Here is a 22,297-nt window from a genome sequence, read left to right on the forward strand (position 1 = left end):
TTTCACGCCTGATTTATCTTGGTCTAAGCACATTGATACGACATGTAACAAATCTCTTAAAAGACTTGGATACCTGTGGCGTACCTTACGCGTGGCACCACAAGATACAAAGCTCTTAACTTTTAAAACTTTGATTCGCCCAATCCTCGAATATGGTTCTATTATTTGGTTTCCCTACAAAGAGTCCGATATAAATAAGGTCGAATCAGTACAAAAGAAATCGGTATGTTTTATTTGTCGTCGGTATGACAGAAGCTTTTCTCCTTCTTCTAATCTTTCCGTGTTAGGCCTAAGACTTCTTTCTGAGCGTCGTGGTATCGAGCGCCTAAAGTCTCTGTATTTCATGGTTAACTCATCACGTTTTGACTCGTTACATAACTACATAAAGTTTCTCGAGCCAACTGCAACTAGGAGCCACCATGAATTAAACATTTTACCTTTTCATCCTCGTACTGATATGTTTAAATAGAGTTTTTTTCCTCACACCATTGAACGCTGGAATTTATTACCAGGAAACATCCGATCACTACAACCAGATGAATTTCTGTGTGCCGTTGACAGTGGTCCACAGTGATGTCCGGACCGTCTGTGTTTAACTCCCACTCCTGCCATAGCCCCAGTGGGGCTGCAGTATGTATAAATAATAATAAATAATAATAATAATTTACAACACTGTGAATAATATGAAGTGGTAATCGAATTTAGGTGAACACAACACCTAGCCCAGTGCCAACCCGGGTGCACTGGGCTGGGTTTTGTCTAGGTCTCTAAGGACTAGAGTTCCTGTATAGGCTCCCTAAGGGAGCCAGAGTTGCGCGTCTGCTTTCCACGTGCCGCCGCGCCGCTATTCGCCGTGATCCGATCACGTGAGGACCCTAATCAAGTGCCGTGCAGGAAAGTAGACGTTGCATGCGCCCTGGCGTACGTTCCCCTGCTTTTGAGCGCGCCATGCGCCTCGAACGCGCGGCGCCGCTATTCGCCGAATTCAGTCACGTGACGAGCGGGATCAACATGCCGTGCTGGAAGGACGGCGCTACGGAGATGAACGGGCAACTCTGCCTCCCGTAGGGAGCTTATACAGGAACTCTACTAAGGACTAGAGTTCCTGTATAGGCTCCCTACGGGAGCCAGAGTTGCGCGTCTGTTTTCCACGTGCCGGCGCGCCGCTATTCGCCGAGATCCGATCACGTGAGGATCCGAATCAAATGCCGTGCAGGAAAGTAGACGTTGCACGCGTCCCGACAGCACGTTCCCCTGCTTTTGAGCGCGCCTGGAATGCGCGGCGCCGCTATTCGCCGAATTCAGTCACGTGAGGAGCTGGATCAACATGCCGTGCAGAAATGACGGCGACGGGGATGAACGCGCAACTCTGGCTCCCGTAGGGAACCAGAGTTGCACTACTAAGGACTAGAGTTCCTGTATAGGCTCCCTACGGGAGCCAGAGTTGCGCGTTCATCTTCGTAGCACCGCCTTTCCTGCACGGCATGTTGATCCCGCTCGTCACGTAACTGAATTCGGCGATTAGCGGCGCCGCGCGTTCGAGGCGCGCGGCGCGCTCAAAAGCAGGGGAACGTACTGTGGGGGCGGGTGCAACGTCTACTTTCCTGCACGGCATTTGACCCCGATCCTCACGTGATCGGATATCGGCGAATAGCGGCGCGGCGGCACGTGGAAACCAGACGCGCAACTCTGGCTCCCGTAGGGAGCCTATTCAGGAACTCTACTAACCCTTTATAACCTAATGGCAACATATGTTGCCAAAAGTAATTGATTTATTACAGGTCATGTCTAAAGAACAGAACTTTGAAATCCCAACTGCTACGTTCGTGCCATTCCCGCGCTTCAAACAACTCCCAATGGATGGCACAAGGCGTCCAGTAATGTGCGGCGGGCAGAACAACACGATGGCTATACTTCCACGAGGTGCGGCTCACTGTATGTTCCCCTTGTTTTAATATTATTCTTTTATAAAAAAAACTTTTTTTTTGTATGAATTACTTTTTTGCATAGATAGGAGTCCCTGACGGTGCATTCTGCATAATTTTAAAGGGTAAAAGCACTGTAAAATGTGCACAGCGCCTGTTTTCTTGACAGCGTCCACGTGCGTTGCCGTCAGGAAAATGGTGCTTTATATTCTCGCTCGCAGCATTCACGGTACCGTGGAGGTCTCTCCTGTGATACATACGTTATAAAACAAGTGTGTCTGCATACGCACACATTGGAAGTGTTCTCGCAAACATTTTTTTTTTCTGTGACAGGCGTCAACCTTACAGAAGAAGATATTCAAGCTATTATTTTCGACTGCCCAAGTGGTAGCGAATGTTCCGAGTTGGACAATTCAGATGATGACCATGTGGAAGCCCCAGCCAGTCAGGATTCCTCCGATGAGTATTCATCGGACTCATCCGACACAGATGAATCACAAGTGCAGGAATCAACAACTGTGAACGACAAGGTAGAAAGGACATGGCACTGGGTCAAAAAAACTTGCAACTCAATGAGGGCTTTCAGACAAGTGAAATAATTCTATGGGTGACGGCAGCAGAAGTGAAAACACCACTAAGTATGTTCACTTAGATCGTTGATGAAGATTTGATAGAACATTTCACGATTGAAGCAAATCGATACAGGATCCAGGAATACAAACCAAAGGTGAAGCTGATCAGAAGCGAGGAAATCAGAAAATTTATTGGGATGATTCTCTACATGTCTGTAGTGTCCTTGCCCTTCAGACGATGTATTGGTCACGGTTGTTGCGCCAGTCAGGAATTGCTGAGTGCATGCCCCGTAATCGCTTCGATGAAGTGATTTTCTTGTTCCACAACAGCAACAATAATGAAAAAAAAAAACAACAAAGCAATAAACAACAAAACAATAAAACAGGACGGCTATGGCAGGCTCTACGAGATACATCACATCCTTGACCCACTCAATAAGAAGTTTTGGCAAGCCGCAGAAATGGAGCCCTGCCTTGCAGTGGACGAGATGATGATACCTTTTAAGGGAAGACGCAACCTGAAGGCTTATATATTGAAAAAGCCGAAAAAGTGGGGTTATGAAGTTTTGGACACTTGCTGGAAGGTCAGGCTATGTCTATAAAATCAATCTTTACGGTGACAACGTTGTTGTTGACCTAGAAGACATTTAAAACGAAATAGGTGAAAGTGGAAAGATTGAAGTGCGACTTACTGATGGCTGTGAAGGAAAAGAAATCTCCTGTGACAACTTGTTTGCGTCAGTTGAACTTCTAACTGAAATGAAGCGCCGCGGGCTTGGATGCACCGCCACTCTGAGGAATAAGAGGATGGGGCGTTGCCCACTGAAGAACCAGAAGTCTCTTGAAGTCCGAAGTACCTAGAACGAGCTGGGTCAAAGTCTACAACCAGAGTATGGGTGGTGTTCACCGAGCGGATCAGCTTCTTTCATTCTACCGAAACGAACTCAAGAGCAAGAAATGGTACACGAGGATCATTTTTCACTTGCTTGATCTGCTTGAGCCCTACCACGCGGTAAAGGGCTCTCCCAGCTGCAGCTTGCGGAGTTCAAGCTGCAAGTGGCAATCGGCTTAATGAACGAAGAAGATGCTACTGAAGCAGGCCTCGAAAACAGTCGGTTCAACACACTGTCGAACCTAGCCTCGGACATTCCAGATTCGGTGAGATGCGATGGTGTCACAGTGACTCTAGTGTTAACCATGTCCTGATGAAGGTCCCGCTAAAGAATGTGCCGCGATGAAAGCTGCCAGGATGCAACCGACGTAGCAGGATGCAATGCAGGAAGTGCTGGGATACCTTTGTATTAAAGAGTATTGCGAAATTGAACAATTTCGCAGAGTGACCTGGTATTCCTGGCGTACACATATCTGTACATCACTTTTGTTCAAGAAAAAAAAAAAAAAACGTTGTTTAGACCCGTTCTAGTTTTTCTGTTTTATTTATTGCCCTCAAAGTAAAACCACGTGGTAAGATTTGTATTTGTGCAAGTGGTAACGTTATGGGAAACAAAGGGTTAAGGAACTCTTCTAAGGACGAATTGGCAGCGCCATCTAGTGGGGAGCCGAAGAACATGCTCCGTCTCACCAGCTGGCTTCGGCGCTGGCAAAGGCCAGCCTCCAGGCTGCAAAAGCGTAGTTCTGAAAAATCCTTCGCTCGCACAAGGACTCGCGCACAGAAAGCGCTTTCCAAAACCAGGCGCCCGAGCCCGTGCCTTGGTCGGTATCCAAAGCCAAATTTCAAGCTCAAGCTTACGTCCGGCTTCAACTCCACAACGCACGATATCAGGAACGCCTCGGCATCCTTCAAGAGGACAGTATTACACACCGCTCCTCCCTGGACACGTGCGAAAACAGATCTTCCTCCAATCCAGCAAACTAATTCCTAAGCCACCTTTCGGACGTTTCAAAAGCGCACCTTACCTTCGGATAAAAAGTCTGGCCTAGATATGGCTCTTATGAGTGTGAAACTTCGTACCACATATAAAGTGGATCTCTGGACATTCATGGATTTCTGGAAATGAGCTGTGTAATCAGCAAACCCGCGAGACTCTTGACCAGGCTCCAGCGATCCCCTAGTTCAGACCATCGTTTTGGGACGCTTCCCTCAAAACTTTATTTGTACCGTTTCCGCTTTGACCCCTCCTGCCCCAATTATCCTGAACTCTATGTCAATATCGCCCATTGTCTCATATTTAGCCCGGTCGCTTTTCAATCTCCTTTTTACTCCCTCCATCATCCTCAGTCCTGTCCCAATAAAATGATTCTCTCTTTCCCTTCTTGTAAAAATGGAATTGCTTTGGTTAGTATTTTCCTTTACCAGTGGACGCTGTTGAACTTCGTTATGTTTAAGGCACAAACCTCTGTTCTAGCAGGTTGTGATGAAGGAACGTGTCTGTGGCATAAATACCTTCTGCCTAAAATTTAATTATACAGGGTGTTTTTTCTAAGCTTAAGAAATTTGTTTGAAAAAAAAAGTCGTGGAAATTACAATTATGTAGTCTTTGCAGGTGAGTTCTAGAATCGGTGCGATGAGGCGCAGGCGCGATTTTTACGTTTCTTATCGTAGCTGCACTCTTGTACCTGTTGCACGAGTGGTATACAATTACCGCAATACTGTTTCCTACGCGCTAAAAATATTTATAAAAAAATAATTGATTTGGTGGTTTCCGACGACTCTCAGCAAGTTTGTAATTGAAACAAGATGTAATTAAAAGTGAATTAACATATTTACTGAATTAGCCGACTGATCATATAACCGTATAACTCACCTGCACAAACCTCATAAGTGTGGCTTTCATGAATTTCTTAAAACAAATTTGTTAATCTTAAACACACACACACACACACACACACACACACACACACACACACGCACGCACACGCACACGCACACGCACACGCACACACGCACGCACGCACGCACGCACGCACGCACGCACGCACGCACACACACACACACACACGCGCGCGCGGACACACGCACACACACATAAAAAGTTTGCGTTTAATTCTCCGCATGACTTGCTCAATGAAAGAACAGTTCGCTGGTGTTTAATAATTTTTATAGTCTTGCGCTTCAAAAAGCAGTAGCCCCACGTACTTACTTTTCAATAAATAAGTCTGCGTAACAGCGATGTAGTAAACTTGTAAATAAATTTAATCAGTCTTTTCAACGCCTTTTGCTATACACTTTCACGTTTAATATGGTACTTTTATTGCCCCTACATGTATTACAAATTATGGAAAACAAACAATACGTTATGCTTTACCTTTTTTGTTGAATGAATATTGTGATCAAAATATAGATGTAGTGGAAATGTCAAACAGCAGTGTACTCAATTTGTATTTTAATACTTAAGAACGTATTCCTTATGTGCGCACTATATTTGCATTGTTTATTTCTGAACGCATTTTATTTATTTTTGTGCTCCGTCATAGCTGCTGAGTGGGGGGTCCGGAGCTCGTCAAGCTGCATTTCTGCAGCTTTTTCTCCGGCCTCCCATTCACCACATGTATCTGTGGTGAGAATAAAGTTTGTATTGTATTGTATTGTATTGTATCTGAAGAAAATAAAAATAGTTTTAAGAGCTGTGATGATTAATAACATCGCTTGTATCAGAAAAAAAAGAAAGTAATATAACTCGAAGAGGGGAGTTATGCGGTAAATGGGAGCTATTAAGTATAAAAAATATAAATGAAATAAGGTCATTTGTGGGACACAAAGAGTGCCACCATAAGGAGTGCAGGGGCTCTAAGTTGTACGCTCGGCGAGAAAGACGTCAAGATTGTCCACTTTCTCGCCGAGTGTCCAAGTCCCGAGTTCAAATATGGCCGCAGCCGTGTGCGCACATAAATTCAGCGAAAGCAACGTGGGAATGCGGGCGAGGCCTTAATTAAACAGCAATCGTGTATATTTATATAAAAAGGATAGCATCGTAAACACGACCAACTAAATTATTAACAAAAATATGTCAGTGAAATCAGGTACGCTCACATCTTCAAGTAACGAAAATTAGGTAAACACATTTTTTTCCCCTAATGCTTCGCAAATGTTTATTTATGATGCCGAGGCCGCACGTGGTCCTGGCAGCCGAGGAGGCCTGGTCGCTGATCCACTCGGCGATCAGCGGCTCCATGTCAAAACGAAAGGTTTCGTAAGCTGGTAGTGGAGGCTGGACACCTTCATGAACTGCGAGTTGGCAAAAAAATGGAATGTTAGGTGTGCATATAGACCAGTGTCCGAAATCCCAGCCCCAGCAATAAATTAAGAAATAATTTCAAAAGTAGGCACTTATAAAGAGAGGGACTGCGCATAAAGCAAGATTTTTGCCTTTTGTAGCACTTGTGGCATGGGTGTTGTTCTTGGAATTTCGTGACTATGCATTTCTGACTTTCTTGCACTACAATATGTGCAAAAATTAAAACAAACAAACAAACAAACAAACATACAGAATTTTGCAAAGAAAGCAGACCCCTTACTCTGTCATCACGTCAGCATAAACAAACCTGGCGGCGCCCATGGAACAGTGCAGACGCTGGTCTATTAGAGCAATACCACCGGCGCTTTACGCAAACATTAGTGGACGAGCCCGACAAGTGTCAGGCCAGGACGACATGCGTCCTGGCATCGCCGCAGACGCACTGTCGGCGACACTGATGAGAGCTAGAGTGCGCTGTGTAGGTCTATACCTGTGACGACATTTGGGGGACCAAGACGCGGACCTTGGCTTCTAGGTAGTACTGATTAGAGCCATAAGCTACGCTTAGAGTACGGACGTTTCGTTCACCTTCGTTCGACTGATCAGAGAAGTTACAACAATAAGTTTTGGCTACAAGATGGCCGGAGTGCCGTTACTGTGAAGCCCAGCTTATTAGGTGACTCTGTATGGGAACGTTGAGAGAAACAGCGGAGACACTTTGACACAATACTCGCGAATAATGGTTGGATAACTTATTTAAAATCTAGGGCTCGTGTTTATTTTTATTTACCTCCAACGGTACGGATGAAAAACATCATTACTAAATAATTAGTATTTTCTTTGTATAACTTTTATTTTTGCCTAAAAAAACGGATATCTTGCTTTCTGTCACCTCTGTTAGCTTGTGCTTCTATGTTTATCTTAATCTATGCGAATGAAAAGTTTTTCGTCGACGTTCGAGCCAGTAAACGTTTTGTTGAAAGTCGAAAGCCTGTCTTGTCTGTTTGTCTTCAATGTCCCTCTTTCCATATCGTAAATTAGAAACCAACACGCTCAACCATCTACATTATACTTCCGTGAGCTTCATGATATATGTGCTGTCCTGCTGGTAACCCACTGAACCACCTGGAGTTTGACCCATCCTCGTTCTTCCAGGCCGCCATCTTCGTGTCAAGGATGAGTCTCCTCCGCCTGTAAATGCGAGCCTTGGGAGTCTGCCTTCGGGAAAACGTGGCCCATCCCTCAGTTCACCGTCTCCTCGGCTTCGAACCATCAAGTTGGCCTTCCCCTTACAGAGTAATGTAGATAACAAGGAAGGAAGTGTCACGGGAAATCCGTGTGATGAGGACTGGGCTGTGCCCTCTGATGACCGGATGCTTCGGCACTTGCTTCTACACGCAGCCCGCCTTCGTTTTTCTTCGGAAGTCTTCAGACCTCCTCCTTGAGAAATCGTGGAGACGCGTGCTCCAGGGCATCCTCGCAGGTTCTGCCTCCCGCCGCAAGGCAGGCTTGGATCCCCCCCATCAATCTGTCAGACACCGATTTGTCGGCACAGGCAACTGCCCTTCTTTCAAAAGGCTCCAAGTTCGCCATTATCAAGAGTTTACCAGCTGGCCTCCGTCTACGAGATTGCGGCGAGGGTCCCGGAGAGTGATTGACAGGACTTTGTCGGGGCGGCGGCCGGCGTGGTTTGCCATCACGGTGGCGCGAGTGCACCGGTGCGCTCGGAGGTGACACGCGTCGTGGAGGATCTCCGCCGATCCGACCTGGTGCTTTTGGAGGCGGACAAGGTGGGCCGATTTTTTGTAATGAGCGGAAACAAATTTGGAGAGAAAGTAGATGAGGCACTAAAAAAGAACTTTGTCCCCCTAAAAAAGCGCCCATCGGGTACACTCCGGTCCGAAGTCAAATCTGTTTGCGATTTTCTCAGCCTCCCTTCCCTAAAAACGCTGGTTTCTGCTCCGTCAAAACAGTACCTTTCCATCTTTTTCACGGCAAAACGCACAAGCCAGACATCCCCCTTCGAAGCATATTCTCTGAGGGGGGATGCTGGCCAGAAACCTCCCGCCCTCTTCCTACAAAGGCACCTTTCCTCCATTGATCTTCCCCACCCCTTCCGCGTTAAGGGCTCCCTTGAGGTGATTGATTTTATTCGACCGTTGCAGTTAAATCAGGACCACAACATGCTCTCGGTGGATGTCGAAGACGTGTATTACAATCTCGACCTCAAAATTCTTCTGTGCTCTGTGTCCGAGGCAATCGACCTGCATGGAATGACGAGGTTCCAAAACGCGTCCGCAATCCCGGTCGGAGGCTTCCGCGATCTCCTCCGGCTCTACTTGAGCTTTACTCTGGTTGAGCACGAGGGAAGAGTCCTCATTCAGAGGTCGGGCGTGTGTATCGGTTCCTGCCTCGCGCCGATCCTCAGCGAGATTCATCTTTTTTTTTTCTTTTTGTGGATCGCGCGGTGCAGGAGCTTCTTGCTCGCTCGGGTAATGAATGTAAGATCGTCTGGTACGTGGACGACTACCTCTTTCTTCATCCCGTCTCCAACTCAGATGCTCCCATCCTTCAGGCTTTCCAAACCAACGCCAACAGCCTCACCTTCAAAAAGGAAGACCCTACTCAGGAGGGTCTCAAATTTCTCGATCTTCGACTAACCCACTCGTCCCACCCTTTATGCTGGTCTTTTCAAAAGCGCTCCCAGAAACCTGTCCTCCCGTTCTCTAGCCATCATCAAAAAACCGTTAAGTCCGGAATTGTTCAGTCTCCCCTTTCCTCCTCTTGAAAAAAGTCCTGCGATCACAAGGTCAGAGAGAGCTTGCCGCTGCAGGCAACCAGGCTCCGGAAGGCGGGTTACCCGGTGGACCTCCTAGATAACACCAGCAAGAACCTCATCCTGCAGTCTAGAAGCCGCTCAAAGAAGGCCCCCTCCGGGACCCGGCCTGCCCGCCCTACGTGCATACCTCACTACCACAACACGGCACACCGACTGCGCGCACTTGCACATCGATTCGGTACCAGGGTTGTTTTCACATGTAAATTTAAATTAAGAGGCATGTGCAACCAAGTCAGCAACCCAGAGCCCCCACCCACATGCACAAAAAGACACACGCAGTGCTTCCGATCCTGCACAAGGGAGAAGTATATAGTATCCCTCTTGTGTGCGGAGCCGAGTACATCGGTCAGACGGGGCGCTGCGTGAATGACCGTCTTCGGGAGCACTCAAGGAAATCTCGTCTCCTTCTCCCGACTCTTTTCATCCAGTCGTGGCTCACGCTAAAAGCTGCCCCTCGTGCACCCCCAAGTTCTCGAAAACCAAAATTCTAGGCGGGCACAAATCTCGATTCGGCAGGGAAATCCTTGGGTCTCTAGATTATCAAATCTTCTGTCTCAAACCTGTCCAGCCCATCCCTTTCTCTTTCCGGTCGAGAGATTCCCTTCTTGCGGGGCGAGAGGGTTCCTCCAAAGGCATAAAAAAAATTCAAATTCCCGTATATCTTCGGCTCCTTCCCTTCACCGCGCATCACCCCCCCCCCCCCCCTTTCTCTTCCTTTCCCAAGAGGGCACCGCCGGCGCATCTTCTCCCCCACCTCTTCTCAACGCCCTTCCCCCCCTCCTCCCTCCTTTTCCCAAGAGGGCACCGTCGACACTCGGGCCTGCGTGTAACGGCGACCGTGCACGCGTAGCTGCGAGCTGGGCCACATGGCTCACGCTTCCCTAACTTACCACCCTCCCTCTCAACCTCCCGGGCGCCCCCGTCGATCTTCAGGAGGCAAAGTCGAGCCAGTAAACGTTCTGTTGAAAGTCGAAAGCCTGTCTTGTCTGTTTGTCTTCAATGTCCCTCTTTCCTTATCGTAGACGCAGAAGAAGCTATAGTTTTCTTAGTCATCGTGAGCTTATTATTATGCATGATTCTTGTTAGTACTACCATGACTATCTGCGTGTTTCATTTCTTATGTTAGTCGTTAAGGTATTGACAACACGCTCGTCCTGTCTTTAAGCTATTCTAACGTTTAAGAAAAATAAAAAAATTTTTTTTTATTAAGTTTGGTTTGCTTTTTTTTTGTTATTTTATTGTTGAAGTTAAAATAATAATAAAGTTTATTTGCCTCAAAGAGTGCGTGATGCTGGAGACCTGCACAAAAACGTTGTCACATTGACAGCTTGACAAAGTCAAAGGCCCCCTCAGTGATAGATTCAGACCATGCATGAAACCAAGACCCAAGACGTTCCAGGCAGTTCCGACGTAGGACAAGGTTATTCTTATGGCCTTCTGAGACCATAAAGGACCAGTAATCAGACGTTGCATTCCCAGGTGGTTCGGTGTCAAAAGGACGTTGCATTGTGATCTGCTTGAGCACAATTTGAAGCCTATGATCAGGTCGAAAAGCCGTAATTAGCGGTCTTTTTGTGTGTTGCTGCAGCACAATGAATGCCCCTACGCGGCATAAGGGAAAACAGAAAAAAAAAAATTTAAAGGTCTACGCTCTTAGTGCATTCATCATCCACCTTTCTCAAAGTACCTGGAACCGAGCGATTTTATTTTTTGTCCAATCCACTCAAAGCGGTTGTCGGCAGAATGAAGTTCCGTCCAGGAATGAGCTGGAAGCGGCTGCGAATCTGTAGCTTCGGACTCCGGAGTTAACAACAAGATGTTTTCTTCCGCGGCATCCACCCTTTGCTAAAGCGCTGGAGCATACGCGTTGAACGCGGAAAGGAATACGTTGAAAAGTGGAAAATTGATTTTAATCCCGTCTGTATTATTACGCAAATAAAATATATATTGCGTTTACTTTTTTTTCATTCTGCTTCGTAGATAAGGGACGTCCAATCTCGGCACTCTGTAGACCTAGCTGGTTTTGCGCCAAGAAAACCCCAACCAAACTTTCATATTTTATACAACAGTGATCCTTGGCCAATCTTCTCCTTGGGTAGGCGCCAACAACTCGAGGGCAACAACGGAAGGCCGACTACTGACGCAACCGAGCGGAGCTGAGCCGCAATGTCCAACTTAACTCGAGAAGGCAGACAATCCCGGAGGCTCACCTGCCCGGACGGGTTGTAGGTGAAGTTGGTGGACTGCTTGTTGAAGCGGACGTCAACGGGCTTTTCGCCTATGCCGTACACCGTGACGGCGTTCAGCAACATGATGGTGTCGTAACTGCAGTGCACGCACATGCTGGACACCGTGTTCTGCAGGGAAAGAAAGTGTTTGGGGCTATGGATTCCGACCGTTCGAGAGACACCTGGCACACGAAGCACACGCGCCTGGAACCCATCTTCGACCGGTGCGTTTACCGCGTCCTAAAAAGAGGTCCCTCGACTTCCGCCTCATGATGTCATAGAAGTGTCATGTGGTCGCCGGCCACGATCCTGGTGGTGGCCTGCCACATCAGCACAGGTGGATGTAACCATGCAGTGGCGGATTCAGAGGGGAGAATGTCCTTCCCCCTTAATTTTTTTGGTAATTCCGCATGTGGAAGAGTTTTGAGGAGGGGGGGGGGGGGTTTCTCAGACATCGGGTACTCTGACCCCCCGCTCTGTAAACACCTGCATCCCCCCCCCGGATGCAACAGACACCACTCCTGCTGCGAGTCGCTCTTCCGCTTGGCAGTCTCCGAGAGCTTCGGCAGTCAGAAGTTGGGACGTCCCGATGACAGCGACACTCGCCTACTTTCATGATTTTTGCCGGAACTTCTACGGCCATTAAAAGGTTAAAAGGCCATAGAAGTCACAGTCGAACTTCTACGGCCAACTGTAGAAGTTCGACTGTGACGTCATTTGTTCCCTTTTTGGGACCACTTTTGATGCATGGGCACGATGTATATACAGTATAGACGCTAAGCAGACAAGACGAAGACCCAGCCTCATGGTACATTTGAACTACCTCGGGTTATTTAGAGCAAAATAAAAGTGTCGTATATGGGCGAACTGGAGGTACGTAGGCTAGCACTTTGTTTAGCATTAGTTCTCCCACCGCAGCCAAGATCCGATGGAGCCCATCAATCAGCATCAAAATTGCATCGTCACGGCACTCGTGATTTTAGAGCTCAGCTCTTAGGCGCCCATTTCCGGCTTGAGTGTCGTCGTCGGCGTCGCCGTCGGCGTAACCACGCGTTGCATTATGGGACGTTTCCCACAACGACGTCACACGTGACGTCACGTGTGACGTCACGATGGTCACCCAAGCGAGGGATACGATGGTTACCCTCACGAGAGTAGTCACGACGTTACCCCCGTGACGTCACACGTGACTTCATTTTAGTAAACATATGACGTAAGGCGCCACGTGATGTGTGACGTCACACATGACGTCACGTGACGTCAAACGCATCTAGAATCGCCAATATTCCCGCTAAATTTAGCGCGGAACTTTTCATGCTAAATCTGACGGAAAACTATTACCGCTAAATTTATCCTCGTGACGTCACGTGTGGCAACACGTGTGACGTCACGAGGGTGAAATTTCCCCGCTAAATTTAGCGCAAAAAGTTCCTCGTTAAATTTAGCAACGAAGGAAGAGGGGCATACCCTCTCCGCCATACCCTCTCCTCCTCCTCCTCAAGAGCTCCGCTCCCATTCGGCGTTACAGAAAATTGTAAACGTCTTTAATTTTTTTGTGGATATGCTATTATCGACTAAGCCAATCACGCGCAAACAAAAACGCAAGGACGCGGCACGTTCACTCCGCGTGATTGCTTTCGTCGATGACACGAGACGCACAGAAGCGATGAAAGCCGCGACGATTTGGTGCCGTTGACTGACACTATCGTGATGTCGCTGCGGAAACGGAGTATGCGGAGGGCAGGTCGTCTGCTTCTTGCGCAGGAGTTCTCTGATTGGCTCTGATTGGAAGGATAGTGGGTAGACCTCAAAGCAAGCTGCCTCGAGGTCTACCCACTATCCTTCATTGAGAACCAATCAGAGCTCGGCGTTATGACGTCACCAGAACCCCTGCAAAAGAAGCGGACAAACTTGTGCCAGCATAGATCCCTCGCTTGGCGCTTTTCGAACCTCGGGCCGCGTAATATTTAGAGAATTTTTTTTTCTTTCTGGTAAAACATGTAACTGAGGGCGCTTCACTCGCTCTTTACCTTGACGGCGATGAATTTGACGAGGCTGTATTCCCCCTTCTCGTAGGAACCTGGGAGAAAATTGTGATATTGAGTAAGATCGAGCTAGATTTTCTCCCATATTTAGGAAATTCCGCCGAGGGGAACGACCGTGTTGCAGCGTGCCTATAAGCATAGTTGCGCGAGATAATGTAGTTCGGGGTGCCCTAATAACGAACGACAACACGTCTGTAAAGTGTCCCGGTAGAGCACCGTCTTCAAAGCCGCTGGAAGGGCATTGTTGGTGGCAAAGAGGAGGCTTTCGCGGCTCTGTTTCAAGACTCTATATATTGAAAGTGACGCCTGAAACGGAAATATGAGCTAACCGGAGCGGTATAAGTGCTCCTTTCAACATTCAACTTCCGTATTTACATTCGAACTCTAAAGGCATCCAAACACAAAACCGTTGTTTTCTATTATCTTTTGTTTCTTAATGTACATTAAGCGACTATTTGAGCGCTGCATCCAACTGTCTGTACGCCATTGTATACTAGTAAGGTGCATGCGGGCAAGGGCGGGAAAGTTTCGCGTTGGAGAACAATGGAAGCTTCTGACATATAGGTCTAAAAACTATCAATGGACCCTTTTGAAAACCTCGTCAAACAAAATTTTGGCCACCGTTTCTAGTGCACGAAGCGTGCGCATATGGAGTACTGGTTCTTGATACGAGTTGAGCAGAGTACAGTGAACGTTGCCACAACCCTCGGGTTCAATAGGTGTTCAGACTGCGTGCCCAAACAATGGCGGAGTTGGATAGTTGATGCACCAGCTACTATAGGTGGCGTGCGCTCACGAGAAGGGGGAGGGAAATGTAACGTACCGATGTACTCTCCGTCGTCCCAGTACAGCTCTCCTGAGGCCAACCCGTCTCGGTTTTGAGCCACAAGCAGGTTGAAGGGTTTAAGGCGACTGCGTATCAAGTCGTAGAGGAAGCAAATTTTCACGGAAAACGAAAAGATTTCATCAAATGACAACAACTACAACAACAATAAAAGGACCTGGTAGTCTTTATCTCCAAATAACGTAAATTCAAACAAAAACTGTAAAGCTCCAGTTATAGCTTTGTCGAGATTTTATTACAAATTATGTTGAGGGCGCAATTCGTCCGCTACACTTTTAAATTCAAAATGAATCAAGTTACTGAACGCTGGGCGGTGGATATAGTCCTAAAATCGGAAAGGGCTATTGTTAATGTCGCAATAGAAGCAAACTTTAGGGCTCTGATTCCGAGTTTTACTTTATGTAGAATAGAGAAAAGAAACATCTATATATAATTTTAAGTTGCTCGAACACTGACAGATAATCCTTGTTTATTTATAGCCATTTTTTATTAACAATAATAACCATGATCTACGTGGACCACCACTGGGTTGCACAATTAAGGAGTGTAATGTCATGGTTCAGACTGCTTTTACGCGGCCAACCACCATAGCGCAAGAAGCAAAGAAACGCCCTGCAAAAGATTTCTTTTAGCTTTCTCTTAAGCCGGGGTCCCACTGCTTATACATCAAACAAATGACAGTCTGCATACAGATTCGAACGCGAGTCACCGCGAAATTCCTGCTTCGAATGCCGCATGGCAATGAGTTCGAGGAGGAAACTTGGCACGCGGCTTTCAAACCACGAACATTGCGGTGACGCGTGTTTGTAGACTGTCTTTTGTATGCTGGTATGAGCAGAGCAGTGTGACCCTGGCTTTAGTCATTTGCAGCCTGCGGACAGGCAACTTCAAGGCGTTTTAATGTTGTTACTTTTTTTTTTAATAACTTTGCCAGGCAAACGCTATTCAGGAGGCTGTGAAAGAAAATATTTTCGAACCATTCCGACAAGCCATAGTCTGATTGCGAAAATGATTTCTGCAATAGACCCTTCCCAGTGGCGTACCAACTTGTTTTTGAGTGGGCGCAAACCAGACCCTTCCCCCCCCCCCCCCCCTCCCTCCCCTCCAGTGCCGGGGGCGGTGCCCTTGGTATCCCTTGGGTGCCGCCGGCCAGTGTTTGCCCTGCCCAGTGGCGGCTGTTTCAGGGGGGAGAGGGGGGAGGGCAAAACACATGCCTTGTCCCTCCACTCTGAGAACTAGGGGGGGGGGGGAACAAACGCCCCCTTGCCCCCCCCCCCCCTCCCCAGTTGGTACGCCCGTGACCCTTCCCAAAATTCAGTGCCACCTCGTGGCACTGAATTTAATTTTTAATTTAATATTTGCGATACCAATGGTGGTAATGAACTTGTATTTTCGGGCAAGGTCACACTCGCGAGGTGAGGAATCGTAACTGTGTTGTTGTTTCTCGATCACTTTCAGTTTCAATGGTAGCGAATATACAGCTGGTCAGAACTAAAGTCACAAGATCCGAGGAAAGTAGGGCCATTGCCTTCCCTGCTTGCTAGCAGAACACAAACAAATACTTACATACAGACGACCAAAACCTCGCAAGGTGATTGTCTAATCGGTCACCATAACTTTGGCAATCGCCATTTTGGCCCCTTCAAATCTTCGAAGCCTTGAGAGTGTCGTTCTAATCCAGTCGCACTAACATGACAATAAAGCATCATCATACTGAAGGCGTTCCTCGCTTATATAAGCGTCTCTGGCACTGTGTATGCCATCAACTTATCAATCATGCCCATCTCCAAGGATCTCTATATTGTTCTTACGTATTTCAAAACTACGTGAATAGCAAACTCTCGGTATGCAAGAAACGATCTCTATAAAGTTACCCGTTACCAGGGAATCGAGATCCGCTCACCAAGAATGAAGAGGTCAAGGAGAAATTGCTCATTTAATGAGCCAAAACGGCGACCTTACGGTAAGCTTGGCGCTACTTTCCTACGGTCCAGTTACTTCAGTCAGAACGATGCCTCAATAAAATTCTCAACACCGAAGGGCTTTAGAGCCGATTGTGTGCCACCAACAGACTGACTTAATCTAAGTTAGGAATGAATGCTTACGAAGCTTTTGTATTCTATGCCTGCGTCTCATCGTACTAATCCCTCGAGTGTATAGGCGTCGCATCATCCGCTTAGGAGCATCTTCAACGCCTTTCATCAGTCAATAGAAGGCCGCCATTAGTACGGTACAGATGCCATTCTTCAGGTAATGATAGTGATCAATGCGGCCAAACTGATTTCGGAAAGGGTTGTTTTGTTTTGGCATACGTGGCGGAATCCCCTTCATGGCGCTTATTTGATTTGGATCACGTCAGACATGTATATACTGACGCACGCACAGTGGAGCGCACGCAAAAGCAGCTGTGGTGTACGCGCAGCCTCGCGATTGTTGATCTGACATCTCTGACTCGCTCAATGCAAAGCATCCAGGCACCTGACACCCAAACACGTGGCGCCCTTTCTATCCTTCACGTGGCTTTCCAAGCGGCACACCCCTGCAATTGCACATCAAGCTACCCTAGAACAAGTGTCGCCGTCTATATTCGATATTAAGAAACTGCAACTTGCCGTGACTGAAGGGGAAAAGTTTGAGGTCAAATACTATACTTCACGAGTAATATATCGATATATAAATTCTAGAAAATGTAATGTTGAAGGATGTTTCGTAATTTAATGCCTCATAATTTGTATTCGTAGTTCAGTTGCTATAGCACGGGAAAATAACACAATTTTAAACTTTATCGTTTCTTTTAATATATACATTCTTCGCACAGTTTATTGCTTACGTTTTTTATTTATTGTGTCCCCCGACCGTTCACATAAATTATTGTGGACGTTGGGAGGTTTAAACTTGAGAGAACAAAATTTCAATATGTTATAGTATGGTTGATTAAACGCTAGAAAACAAAGTAACATTTAAGGATAAACATAATGTCGAAACATTAAAGTATAGCTAAATAAGGGCTCTTTAATTTGACATTACATTTATGACGCTAGTAAACGCATAAAAAGTTCCAAATCGTCTAAGAAGTAGCGAAACGTCATTATCGGTGGGGTTGCACCTTAACGCATGTTTGGTAGGTGATGAACGTCAAGGACTAGTTTTAAGCAGTACTCACGGAAAGTACAAAACTCGTTGCACTTTAACGATTCTTTTTACGGCCTAATAGGGTTTTGCTTCCTGACGTTTATTTCAAACCTTGCTTACCTAGCTGCTGTTGTTTGTGCCGGTTCTTGCGACGGCACCACGTGGCCACCCCGAATGAGCAGGCACAGGGTATCGTTCAGGGGAGTCATCTGGAAGTCCTCGCCCGCGCTGTGAAACGGTGCGCCCAGCATCACGTCGTACCAGATGCCCCGGGGAAGGTATGGCTTCACGTCCGTCATGTTCTGCGGAGGAACGTTTATTGTTTATGGCCTCAGAAGCAGTTAAAGGAGCTGTGCAACAATTTTTGTACTGTGCACAAATACCGCTTAAAACGGATCCCTAACGTTAATGACCTATGAAACACGCGTTCGTTTTTCACCCTACGCAATAGAAGTCCCAGAAAAAAATTTAAAAAAACGAGCAGCGTTCACCCCCTCAACTCTCAGCCAGAACAAGCGGCCACGTGATCTGGAGCCGATTATATGCCGCCAGTGTTGATCATAGCCACGCGCTGGGGTTGGCAAAGCGCAGGACACGCGCTGAGTTCCAGACATTGTTATGGCTTGGCTGTTGTCGTCGTTGCAGCGATTGGACACGGGTCACAACCCGAATGCTTCTCGAGCTAGCAATTGTCACGAGCCCAAGTCGAGTGCCCACGCAATGCGCGGGTCCAATCTATGAACCGCATTCAGATATCGTCATTGGGGTGTACTGCGATCCCCGAGTTACGTCACCAAATTTTGCAAAGGAGAGATTGAACGAAAATGATCGCTTTTGTCCTTGAAATTACACCGCAACAAAGGAGTTTCTTGGCCAATGGCGTTGCGTGTGAGTATCCTTGAGTCCCATGTGTGCCAGTAAGCTCGTGTAGAGAGAAAACCATTCCAATTAAATACCGTTGCACAGCTCCTTTAAAGCAGTAGTGACAGTAGGCCTTAATCATTTGTTTTACACATCTGCCGTCATATTTGAAGAAACAGACGAAAATGGAATAAGGCGCTGAGTTATTTCTTCATTCCCAGTATTTGCATGTAACGGAGTACAGTGAACTCTATTGTGTCCTTGTTTGTCATTCGCGCTCTTTACGCGTTAAACGGAACTTCTCACCGGTTCAAGAATAGGCAGGATCATCAGTGCCGGTCCCCACATGAACTGGGAATCGATGGCGAACGTGTTCACATCCTTCGGAAACCTGGATTAATTTAAAGCGACATATGTAGAAGGTCAGCTTCATAGCGTAGACGACGATATTGTTACGCATTTTATACCTTTTGTGTTCAAAACGATTCAGTGTGCATGTATCGCGCACAAAAGACTAAACGGGACAACCGTGATATCGGGAGTGAACACTCAACCTAGAATTACCGCCCGCCTCATTCTAATTGCATTAAATTAATAGGGTCACACCTTAGAGTTTTCGTATATCTGCATACAGTCTCTTCGACGTCACAGTGTCAGGTAGCGCTGTGATGTCATTCTAAAGGAACTCTAAATACATAAAATTTATAGGTCATCCGTGACGTAATATGAAAGTGTGACGTCTCGCTACACCGTTACGTGGTAATATGACTTCATATGGCACCGTGACATCACGTGATGCAGACGTCAGCTAACACTAACGTGGTACCATGACGTGACGTGGCCTTAGGCGGCGTAACTATCACGTTAGGCTACGTAATAGCGCAAAGAGCCCTTTAATTGCCATGCATTTAGAACGCCTTTGGAAAACGCCAGTCATTCAGTCAGTCAGAAACGTTTAATTCCATAACAAAGAAGAAAAGGCTCAAGGTACACCTAAGCACTTCTTATGAGTTGTGAATGCGAAAGCACGCACGCCGCTCTTCGCTCCCTTCAATATGCGGCGTACAACGCGCTGACCTTGGGCGTGGAACGGTGGAGCCGCTGCCTCGCGGACACGCAGCGCCATAGGGTGAGCGATCGTTCAAACTGTCGTTTGTACAATTTATACGAAGGTGTGCCGACAAGACCTGTTTTGTGAATAGCAGTGGAAGCTTTCTGTGCTCGCCCATTTTATCTCGCCACCCGAGCGCGCAATGCAACTAACACAATGCGCAAACAGTGCTTGAAGCACATCGGCGTTGTCCCCCTGGCGGATTTAGAGGAAAAGGGGGGGGGGGAAGGTTGGAGATGTCCTGACCCCCCTTGAATGGCGCATACGTGAAAATTTAGGGTGGGGAAAAAAGGTCGTGTTTTTTCAAACATCTGATACTCTGACATCGCGCGGAGCCACATGGTCTCGCGCGGGAATTTCAAGCAACTTACAACGCTTACTTGAAACATGACGTCATGCGTGGAATGAAAGCGATTAAAAATCGTGTCACGTAATGCGAATTAGAGGTTGCCTCATGTCTCAAATGATTTCACTTCATAAAGCAATTAATTTGCCTTAAAGAAAATTTGGAAGAATTTTAGGCGGGATTCAGAACCACGACCCTCCGGTTGCGAGCCAGACACGCTACTGACGAGGCAGGGCCCTCCGCAATTCCTGCTCACTGGCAGGAAGAACGTGAAAAGCGAATGAGAAGGCGATACGAACGGGGCCCGATAACGCTATCGCGTTCCACTTTTAAAGGCAAAGCTTAAGCGTCCTCTAATTTTTTTTAGTCGTTTAGGGGTAACAATAAATCCAACGCTGGTGCAACATAGACGAGTGATGCACTAGCAGACAGAGCGATTTCTTACATAAAGAAATTCAACTAAAAATTTTAGCTCTTTCGGAAAGATAATGGATCATCTTGTAATTGATTACATTAAAATGGTAATTGAAATTCGCGACTCCAGCGAAACGGACGCCACCAAGCGAAAAAATCGGGAACCAGCCGGTCCAGGTCGCTCCGCGCCCCTCCGCGTCTCTGGTGGCTTTCGCGGACACGTGTTGTCGACGCGGTGGCGAGCCGTGTAATTTCACGAAGGTCCGAAAATTTCTTAAGTTTGCCTGAGTGTTCATTAGTGTGGCGAAGCCTCAGTAGATTGTTTCCTTCCATCACGTGTTTTCGATTTCTTGGATGGGGAGGATTCGCGGAAAAACGTTTTGTTACTTGTGTCTCGATCGCATTCAAAGTGACGACTACTGGGTAACTGATAAGGGGTTTCTTTAGAAGGATGTAGAACAGTGGGAGGACGACGGACGAGGCATTTCACTGGAGGGAACACTAATGTTGCAGTGAAGTGAATGGGAAAGTTCGATAGCTGCTTTTCTTGAGTTTGGTTGTATTCGGTTAGCTTCAAGTTTGAGCCACCCACGCCGGTGGGTGCATTGGCTATTCATCTTGGCTGCTTTTCGCCGAAAAATCCTCTGGACCACTCTGAAGGAGTTGGGCTGATTTCGCAATTACTTGATTCAGAAAAACCTGCTCGCTGCAAATGATGAATGAGGGAAATTATCTGCTTTCAATAGGTGGGGCACGCGTCTCGCAACGTTAGAAGCTGTCATGGCATTATGACCTATCGCGCCTTCAATATTTATATTATACCCCCGTCGAATTAAGCCAACAGAAATATACGTCTACATTGCTCAGGCTGACCGGCCACAAAAATACTAATTTTTTTCGTTCACGATTTGAAGTCATGTTCAATGCAGAGAGGTTCTGCGTGAATCTCCAATGAAGATTCTCTTCAGTTTGTCCGCATTCTTCTCCGTGCTACCGGCTAGAACCATTTGGCTAAGTTTAACTTAGTATCTCTCTGTCTGTCAAATATACTTTTATTCAGCAGTTCACCTAATAGCTAGTTAACTAAGCTCATGTTTCAAACCGAAGAATATACTTATATCGCTTTGGTGGGACATAGTATGTAATATAATACATAACCCGCTCGTCAAAATGACTTTTCGAATGCTACTAAAACCTGGATTGAAATGCGAGTATCAGCTGCTTAGTGAGGCGCCAGCAGGTTAACATGCTCCTCGGCTCAAGAAGCGCTTGCTTAATTTCCGTAATTTTCCTTCAGCCTGTGCTGTTGACCGAGCAGACGACTGAAGCTGTTTCTTCAACGCGGATACGCACAAAAAGCTCGATTTCGCGGACAGATAAGTCGCATGGTCGAGGCATGCGAGTTGGCTGAGAGTTACCGTCGGTGGGAGAATTCTGCAGTCATTGCCGCTTTCCTTAGATGATCAAAACTGATTAGTATATTACCGTCTCTCCAGAGCCCGTAGTTTCGGTTTCGAACGAAATCTCCGAAACGAAAGTTTGACACAAAAATAAGATAAAACACACTTGGAAAACAAAACTATGCTCTGCAGGTTTATGTCCACTGGCTACACTTAACCGTCTCAGTTCAAATCAGGGTGTTGGAACGAAATGTTTTTCGTTCCGTTTTTATTTTCGTTCCATACAAAAAAGTTCCGTTCCGTTTCCGCTCCGGAACGAAAAAATAATGCTCCATAACGGTTCGTAACGGTTTCTTTTTATGCAAAAAAAAAATCGCAGCAAAA

At 46.7% G+C, this 22,297-nt stretch overlaps 1 protein-coding gene and 1 pseudogene across 1 annotated transcript in view; one reads left to right on the top strand and one right to left on the bottom strand.

Annotated features, from left to right (window-relative positions):
• The first annotated feature begins 2,985 nt into the window (after positions 1–2,985).
• LOC120844168 lies at positions 2,986–3,569 on the top strand (annotated as a pseudogene).
• A 3,048-nt stretch (positions 3,570–6,617) lies between these two features.
• The window catches only part of LOC120844169 (lysosomal alpha-glucosidase-like), a 37,725-nt gene continuing 22,045 nt past the window's right edge, over positions 6,618–22,297 (bottom strand). The window contains exons 5-10 of the mRNA XM_040502919.1: positions 18,949–19,033; positions 17,902–18,083; positions 14,629–14,717; positions 13,791–13,840; positions 11,743–11,889; positions 6,618–6,683 (exon numbers count right to left, since the gene is read on the bottom strand). Of these exons, the coding sequence (XP_040358853.1) occupies positions 6,618–6,683; positions 11,743–11,889; positions 13,791–13,840; positions 14,629–14,717; positions 17,902–18,083; positions 18,949–19,033 (619 nt within the window). The remainder of the gene's footprint in view (positions 6,684–11,742; positions 11,890–13,790; positions 13,841–14,628; positions 14,718–17,901; positions 18,084–18,948; positions 19,034–22,297) is intronic.

Source organism: Ixodes scapularis, unplaced genomic scaffold, assembly GCF_016920785.2.
Source record: "Ixodes scapularis isolate PalLabHiFi unplaced genomic scaffold, ASM1692078v2 PGA_scaffold6__148_contigs__length_123643588, whole genome shotgun sequence".
Classification (NCBI taxonomy): Eukaryota; Metazoa; Arthropoda; class Arachnida; order Ixodida; family Ixodidae; genus Ixodes; species Ixodes scapularis.